The following is a 7500-nucleotide window of genomic DNA, read 5'->3' as shown; positions in this document are numbered from 1 at the left end:
GGTTGTTTCATGTACGTTTGATAGCACGTTTCCAGCAGATCCGTCGCTAACCGTAGATGCGTCTTGGGCATACCATTCTTGTAGCCCAGCAGTAACGTACCGGGTAGGTAGCAGGTAAGATGATCCATTTTTGGCTTGAAATCCTTCCCATTGATCAGCTCACCGATGTACAGGTGTTTCTCGTTTGGTGTAGTGCGTACGAGCTGATTTAAAACGCCACGCATCGACAGTTGATAGTCTTCAACGAGACTGTAAAAGAGAAAAAAGTCATTTGACGGATGAACCATTGGAATCCTGTTCCGTCGAAAGCAACACTTACAAATCATCCTTCTTTTTTCCTGTTTGAAGCCATTGTTTCAGCAAATACTCGTAGTACGAATCTGCCCGAGCACCAAGCGAAACCGTTGCAAAGTTTCGGAACTGCCCGGTGTTGGCGTTGATGAAAATCGGCACCAGACCTTCGTTCTTGTCCAGTTCGTGTATCTTCAGATTCACTCTAGCAGCCACCTAAAAAACCAACGATCGCAAACAAATTGAAGCAATCATTGAAATTCCGTTCTCCTAACCATTCCAAGTGTAATCTCAACGCACCTTCTCGAAAACCGGATTTTCGGAGCTACGCGAAAGATCCCGAAACTCCAGCTGTAACGTTGCGACCTCGCTGGTCGAACTGTCCGGTGACCACTTCGGTGCGTGAGCCGTCAGCGATCCGATGTTAACGTCCGAGAAGGGTATACCGGAGGGCGAATCGAAGCACGGCAACAACCGGTTGCCTAGATCGATCGCTTTATCGAGAAACATCCGATCGCCGCTAAGATGATAGGCACTGAGCAGGCCACCAACGACGCGGATCGTTACCTCGAACAGATTGACCTCCCGGTTGCCGTCGAATTTAAGATACTTTTCCACCCAAGTCCGTGCCTCATCGAACTCGTCTTGCAAATCCATGATGTACAGTGTATCGAGCGAATCGACGATGGTTAGGCCCAGACCGAACCAATCCGAGAAGCCCATGGAGATCGGTTTCAGATTGTCATGACCCCAGGCGTACTCTTTGTAGCCCTTCCACGAGTGTTTGAATGCTTCTACCACCGCCCGCTGCCGATCATTCGTTGGGCCCTGTAAGAGTCGAGTTGTTTGATTCGAAATTCGTGCCTTTCCTTAACCTACTTCTTATCTAGTTGGAAGGAACGGAACGGAAAAAAGCAAAGCCACGACCACAAAGCAGTGTTACCTTAAAGTCCTGCGCACCGGGTAGTGCCACCCGGTGGTTCTCTTCCAGCACGTTTTCCTCGTTATCAACGATTTCCTTTGGTTCTTCGTGAACGAGCACGAGCGGTGCCTGGCTTGTGTCGGGTTGCTGTGCAACCGCGTTCACCAACTGTGATTCCTCCGCTGGCGCATTTCCTTCGCTGTCCGTTAATTTGACTTCCTTCACAACCGATTGAGCTATGACTCGTTCGTGCTGCTCGATGAATCACATAGCAAGCGTACAGGTGGCACGAGAGATAAACCATTCCCAGCACAGTACCAAACACACACATGGGCGGAATGGGAGGGACAGATACACGGGTATAGAGTTTACTATCTTACAGGAGACACGTTGTTACTAAAAGAAGCAGAAAGCAAGGGGCACTTACCCTTTCTTTAAACGGAGCTATCTGTATGTGCTCCATAGGATCAATCGCAGCCACGTCCGAGCTCTGGGAAGGATCATCTAGTGGCCGCATAAAGAATATGATGTAGAATATGAAGCATCCGGCCAGTAAGATACAGGCCAGATTCTTTTGAAACCGCGACAGTTGATTCCAGTGCTGGAAAGAAGATGGGAAATCGGGTTATCAGAACTACTTCTCCGGCCATCGATCACCGATGGTCGCTACTTACTCGTTTAAGGCTTTTCCTACTCGCCACACTGCTAACAATCAGTGGTTCGTTGCTCACCGGTAATGTTACCGAAACGTGTTCCATTTTCATCGTCATTGTAGCGACCGTTCTGCGGTATCGTTGAACTCAAAAGCGGAGCACTAGAAAAGCAGCCAACACGTCCGTGGCCGCTGATAACGCGGGGTAACTGGTGTCGTTCTGTTCTATTTGCTGACAACGCTGCACACCGACCAAAAACACGGTTTGTTCCACGCAAACCGATGATCCGATGCCGCCGTGGCCGCGTCGTCGTCGTTGTCCGATAAACTATCGTCGCGGAAAATACATCCCGGAAAGGGGTTCCCCGCTGCGAAATGGGTTTATGCGAGGGCACCGCGGAAAAGGGGATGTGCCGTGAACCGTAACTATCACTCCATGGCTGCTGCCGGCAGCTCGGAAGATCGCTCTGGAAGATGGAACTTATCTAGCACATGTTGGTTGGCAAATCGGGTTCTTTTTTGTTAAAAATCCAGCAATCTCGCCTCAGAATGTTTTATTTATTCAGATGTGGTTTCAGAAAAAAACCAAAGAACCAGCAAAAGAAAACTAAACTGCTGAAATCACGTTTTTCCACCACCATATTGGATTTTGTTTTTTGACAGATGTGGTCTTTTTTAACAAAACGGTAGCCAACGATTGGAAAAACGATATACTCGTTTGTGAATGTTTAAATGATTTATTTCTTTCAGAACAAATGGGTGGCCTTGTTCTCCATAATAGCTTGTGAGTAGGGTCCAAAAATATTATCTTATCAACAATGTTTTCTTCGATTTGCGATTTATAAGCCGGGGATACATGAAGCGTAAACTCAAGCGTAAAGGCAGGAATACACGAAGCGTAAACTCTCGAGCCGGCGATACATGAAGCGTAAACTCTCGTATAAACTCAGAATGTAATGCCAAAAAGTTTACGCTTCGTGTGGCAGGCATAATCGCATAAAAGTTTATACCGAAACGTCAAATGCAATTACATTCGGGTACCTGCGATTACACTATGCTATTACATCAATTACATGTGTTTCTGGCCACAAAAAACATAAATCGACGAGATAAGTTGATTTCTGAACATCTTTTTATATATTTCAAGATGTTTTTACTGTATATTAGCGATTGTAGAACATTCAATTCTTTATAACGCTACGCTTCATGTTGGTGCTGTGTTTACGCTTGCTTTTACGCTCGGATTTACGCTCCGCGGGCCTATAATCTTTTTGATATAAGTATAATCTTTTTGGCATTACACTCTGAGTTTATACCAGAGTTTACGCTTCGTGTATTCCTACCTTCGTATAAACTCAGAATGTAATGCCAAAAAGTTTACGCTTCGTGTGGCAGGCATAATCGCATAAAAGTTTATACCGAAACGTCAACTGCAATTACATTCGTGCACCTGCAATTACACTATGCTATTACATCAATTACATGTCTTTCTGGCCACAAAAAAACATAAATCGACGAGATAAGTTGATTTCTGAACATCTTTTTATATATTTTAAGATGTTTTTACTGTATATTAGCGATTGTAGAACCTTCAATTCTTTATAACGCTACGCTTCATGTTGGTGCTGTGTTTACGCTTGCTTTTACGCTCGGATTTACGCTCCGCGGGCCTATAATCTTTTTGACATAAGTATAATCTTTTTGGCATTACACTCTGAGTTTATACGAGAGTTTACGCTTCATGTATCGCCGGCTTAAAGGCCGGAATACACGAAGCGTAAACTCTCGTATAAACTCAGAATGTAATGCCAAAAAGTTTACATTTGCCGTTTACACGATGTAAAAGAGATTATAGGTCCACGGAGCATAAATCCTAGCGTAAACGCTGTTTGCAAGCGATTTGCCCCACTACATTTCCTGTTCGTGGTTTGCATTAATAGTGAGTGTTCATTACTAGCGTTTTTAATCTTTTTCTTTGGAAAAAAGATTCTATTTTTCTCACAAAAGTCGATTAAAGTTCAGTGTAATTCGGATTACGCGTCTCAACCCGGTCATGTAAACATGTTCAAGTGTAAATTAATTTTATATTTACGCTTGAGTTTACGCTTCATGTATCGCCGGCTTTACGCTAGAGTTTACGCTTCATGTATCGCCAGCTATACACCTGCCAACCGTCAAATGTTTCCTTCTGACAGTTGCGGCTTTGTTTTGCCGGGTGCGCTCGCGGAAACGTGAATCCTTGCCGGAATCCTCAACGAAATCCTTGCCGGTAAAATGTTCGATACCTCGTTGATCCTTGGAGTTTCCGCTACGCTGGTGTCGTTCGCGGTGGGCTACACATTGGCCAAACATGCTAAAAAACAGGCGGATCCTGCATCAAGCCAGGCAGACCGGGAAAACGAACCAGCCGAAAATGTAAGTATCGCTGACCGGCACCGACGATCGAGGCGCTAACCGCTGATGTTTCCCTTGTTCCAGGTGTTTGCGGACTTTGGCGGCGAGTACAAGATGGTGCTGGTAGTTCGGAATGATCTGAAGATGGGCAAGGGCAAGATCGGAGCCCAGTGTGGCCATGCCGCGGTCGGTGCGTTCGAGACGGCGCTTAGGAAAACGCCGGCTGCAGTAAGAAAGTGGCAACATAGCGGCCAGGCGAAAATTGCGCTCAAAGTAGAGAACGAACTGGACATGATGGAAATCTACCGCACGGCCAAGGCGAACAATCTCAACTGTTGCCTGATACGCGATGCCGGTCGGACGCAGATTGAACCGAATAGCAAAACGGTGCTAGCCCTGGGGCCGGCCCCGAATGCGGCCATCGATAGTATAACGGGGCACCTGAAACTTCTTTAGGAGGTCCTCTATCTACTTTCCGCTCCGAGTTTCAAGCATTTCCTAAGCTAGGCTATGCGTAAAGATACCTCTTAGCCAAAGGATTTATTCTGGGTAATTGTGTATGTTGGTCTGCCGATTGAATGGCATGGAAAAATGTATAGTAGCTTGTATAGAACACCGCTATCGCACAGCTTACTGGACATCAACAGTAACAAACTCAACACATCGGGTAGTACTCATAGGCTCTACTGTTCATTCCTGATCGATCAAAGCCAGCTATACGTATTTCAGAAGATGAAACAATACAAGAGCGTAAACTGTATTATTATCTAATTTATTTTCTATATTTAACATAAAAGTTCTTCACTTTTAACTCTGCTTGTTTTAGCCACGCTCTACGATCCCGATTAGAACCACAGCCCATCGCCATCGTCGTTGTCGTCGTTTTCATTTTCATCTGGCATCACATCCATGCGTAGGTTACTCTTCTCATCGTCACTATCCGAGATGGCCAAATCGGAGTGGAGCGATTGCAGTGTAGGTAGCGTTGGTTGTTGCTGCTGTTGTTGCTGCTCCTGTTCCTGTAACTGCTGCTGCTGCTGCTGCGGCATACCAGTAGCTGGATCGTAGGCCATCGTGGGTTGGCTTTGCTCCGATTGAATTGTCCCATCCCCACCGATAACGATTCCTGCTTCCGAACCTTGCTGATACGCTTGCTGCGACTGGTCGGCGTATTCGCTGTTGGCATATATTTGTGTTTGATCAACGGAGGCCGTGCCATCGACTGCGCTTTGGTTGTACACGTTCGTATCCGAGGGAGCCGCCTGATTGGTACGATTCGACATGCCAAGGAAATCGCTCGGATCATAGTTCGGATCAATCTCCATCGATTCGTCCTGCGTTGCATTGTAGTACTGCGCTCCACTGAGCTGTACCATGGCTTCCGCTGCCTGCTGGCTATCGTCCTCACTATGCCCCGGTGGCATCATGCTTGAGGTATTCGTATTCGATTGCTCCAGCGTAACCGAAACGCCTTCGGTATCGCTCATACCGACCTCCTCAAATTCTTCATCGTCGGTTGAATATTGATTATCTGTTCGCATCAGATCACCAAAAGATAGAATGGATAATGTATTAGTAAGGACATATTATCACTATCGGGTATAATGTGGGCGAAATTCATGTTTTCTGAAGAAGAATCATACTGCATGAACACGTGTTCTGTGCATGTGTGGGGGGTGGGCTCATGTGTCTGACTGTCCTTTAATGCGGAAGACTTACCGCGCCGACGACGAGGCGCTGAAGGGAACAATCCTTCGCGCTGTTCTATCTCTTCGTGCGAAAGTGATAACCCTGGCGGAACAAAAGAAGTACGCGATGGACCAATGCTACCGCCGCCGTCGTCCGTCACATTCATCCAGTTCATTTCGTAAGCCGAAGCATCGTGCACCATCTGCACCGGTTCGGTGCTACTGCTGCTGCGCCCAATAGCACTAGCACGCGGACTGGCCATATTACTTCCGGTGCTCGGTCCGGTGCCGAAAGGACGTACAGCAGTCGCATTATTGCTACGGTACAACGGATTAGGCCGAACGATCGGGAACGGCATGGTATCGGGGAACAGAGGGTTCGACCCGTACGGTGGTCGAGTGGCAAAATCTAGTATCAACGGTACGTGAATGGTGCAAGAAAGGTGGTTATATCAAAAATCAAAAATATCTTCCCTCTTGGTCAGCAGGTTTTGCGACAAAACATGATGTTAATGACATACCGCACATGTAGGAATGATCAAGATCATGGTCATCGAGAGTATGGTTAGTGGAGTAGGAAATGTGTACAATTCCATGGAGACAGCGTGATAAAATGCACGTTTACAAACGTGTAAAGAATATGCGATATCACAAAAAGCACTGAGAATGTTATAAAGATGATGCCCAAAAATTTATATCAGTATCAGGTGGGAAAAGATGCAGCTGAGAAAAACGCTGTCGAAACTGCTCATTATTGTTTTAGTATTGAGTCAATTTGGGAAAAAATCTTAATAAAACTTCTTAATATCACTTGAATGTATAAAGAATAATACTTTCATAAACAATTTGTTTACTAGTAACTGAACATTTTATGCCAAGAATGGGAAAATTTAAAAAGTTAATGCGGTTTCACTATGATTCAGTAAGGCAGAATAACATTAACAGCTTGTTTTGCGACTCTGATTACTTTGATTTAAGGTATGATTGATTTGGAATGTTAAGATTCCACATATTCTGGAACATTTTTTATCCAACGGAAATTAGAACATGTATTTTTTCTAAGTCATATCACCTTCCATGTGATAGTTGTTGCGATTACATCGATATAGACATTTCGAACAAACAGTGTTACAGCGTTAACAGTGTTATGTAAAGAACATTCCCAGGTTTACCTAAAATCTAGGACAAAATGCACATAGAATATGCTATGAGCTATGAGTTTATGGGCAGAAGTGATGATAGTAGAAACAGTTGATGACGAAACAGTGACCAGGAACATTATCTAACTGTTAGCATAGTCAGGATACTCTCTTTCATCCATGATTTCCATTCTTTTCATTAAAACATGACAACAAATGTCCCAAGAAATGTGTTAACAAATGTGCTAGCCAACGATGACTAGATACAATGTGGCGACGACAGGACAGACAGACAGACACACGAAAGACGAAGACACAGGCACACACATAGCCACGGTATCAAATGATTGGTGATCTTCAGGGTTAGCACTTCATTTTCCCCTCCCGTTAATGACAAGACGCACAAATGTAACA

At 45.0% G+C, this 7500-nt stretch overlaps 3 protein-coding genes across 5 annotated transcripts in view; 1 reads left to right on the top strand and 2 right to left on the bottom strand.

Annotated features, from left to right (window-relative positions):
- The window catches only part of LOC126570364 (endoplasmic reticulum mannosyl-oligosaccharide 1,2-alpha-mannosidase), a 3948-nt gene extending 1529 nt beyond the window's left edge, over positions 1-2419 (bottom strand). Inside the window, exons 1-6 of one of the 2 annotated variants that reach the window (XM_050228080.1) lie at positions 1888-2419; positions 1641-1814; positions 1235-1465; positions 592-1119; positions 320-507; positions 1-249 (exon numbers count right to left, since the gene is read on the bottom strand). The exon at positions 1-249 is cut by the window's left edge and continues 1529 nt beyond it. In XM_050228080.1, the coding sequence (XP_050084037.1) occupies positions 1-249; positions 320-507; positions 592-1119; positions 1235-1465; positions 1641-1814; positions 1888-1983 (1466 nt within the window). In that variant the 5' untranslated portion in view covers positions 1984-2419. The remainder of the gene's footprint in view (positions 250-319; positions 508-591; positions 1120-1234; positions 1466-1640; positions 1815-1887) is intronic. The other variant, XM_050228081.1, reaches the window with a different exon arrangement.
- Positions 2420-4072: 1653 nt separating this feature from the next.
- LOC126573043 (probable peptidyl-tRNA hydrolase 2) lies at positions 4073-5019 on the top strand. The gene is made up of 2 exons (XM_050232833.1): positions 4073-4280; positions 4344-5019. The coding sequence occupies exons 1-2, from the start codon at positions 4140-4142 to the stop codon at positions 4713-4715; spliced, it is 513 nt and encodes a 170-aa protein (XP_050088790.1). The 5' UTR covers positions 4073-4139; the 3' UTR covers positions 4716-5019.
- The window catches only part of LOC126573041 (transcription initiation factor TFIID subunit 1), an 8523-nt gene continuing 6033 nt past the window's right edge, over positions 5011-7500 (bottom strand). Inside the window, exons 3-4 of one of the 2 annotated variants that reach the window (XM_050232830.1) lie at positions 5979-6356; positions 5011-5790 (exon numbers count right to left, since the gene is read on the bottom strand). In XM_050232830.1, coding sequence (XP_050088787.1) covers positions 5105-5790; positions 5979-6356 — 1064 coding nt within the window. In that variant the 3' untranslated portion in view covers positions 5011-5104. The remainder of the gene's footprint in view (positions 5791-5978; positions 6357-7500) is intronic. The other variant, XM_050232831.1, reaches the window with a different exon arrangement.

Source organism: Anopheles aquasalis, chromosome 2 (genome assembly GCF_943734665.1).
Source record: "Anopheles aquasalis chromosome 2, idAnoAquaMG_Q_19, whole genome shotgun sequence".
Classification (NCBI taxonomy): Eukaryota; Metazoa; Arthropoda; class Insecta; order Diptera; family Culicidae; genus Anopheles; species Anopheles aquasalis.
Note: the sequence above shows the minus strand (reverse complement) of the source record. Positions and strands in the feature narration are given on the sequence as shown.

Coding starts and splice junctions, on each gene's coding strand:
- LOC126573043 (XM_050232833.1), top strand. CDS start 4,140: ATGTTCGATACCTCGTTGATCCTTGGAGTTTCCGCTACGCTGGTGTCG. Junction 4,281..4,343: donor AAAACGAACCAGCCGAAAAT/GTAAGTATCGCT, acceptor CCCTTGTTCCAG/GTGTTTGCGGACTTTGGCGG.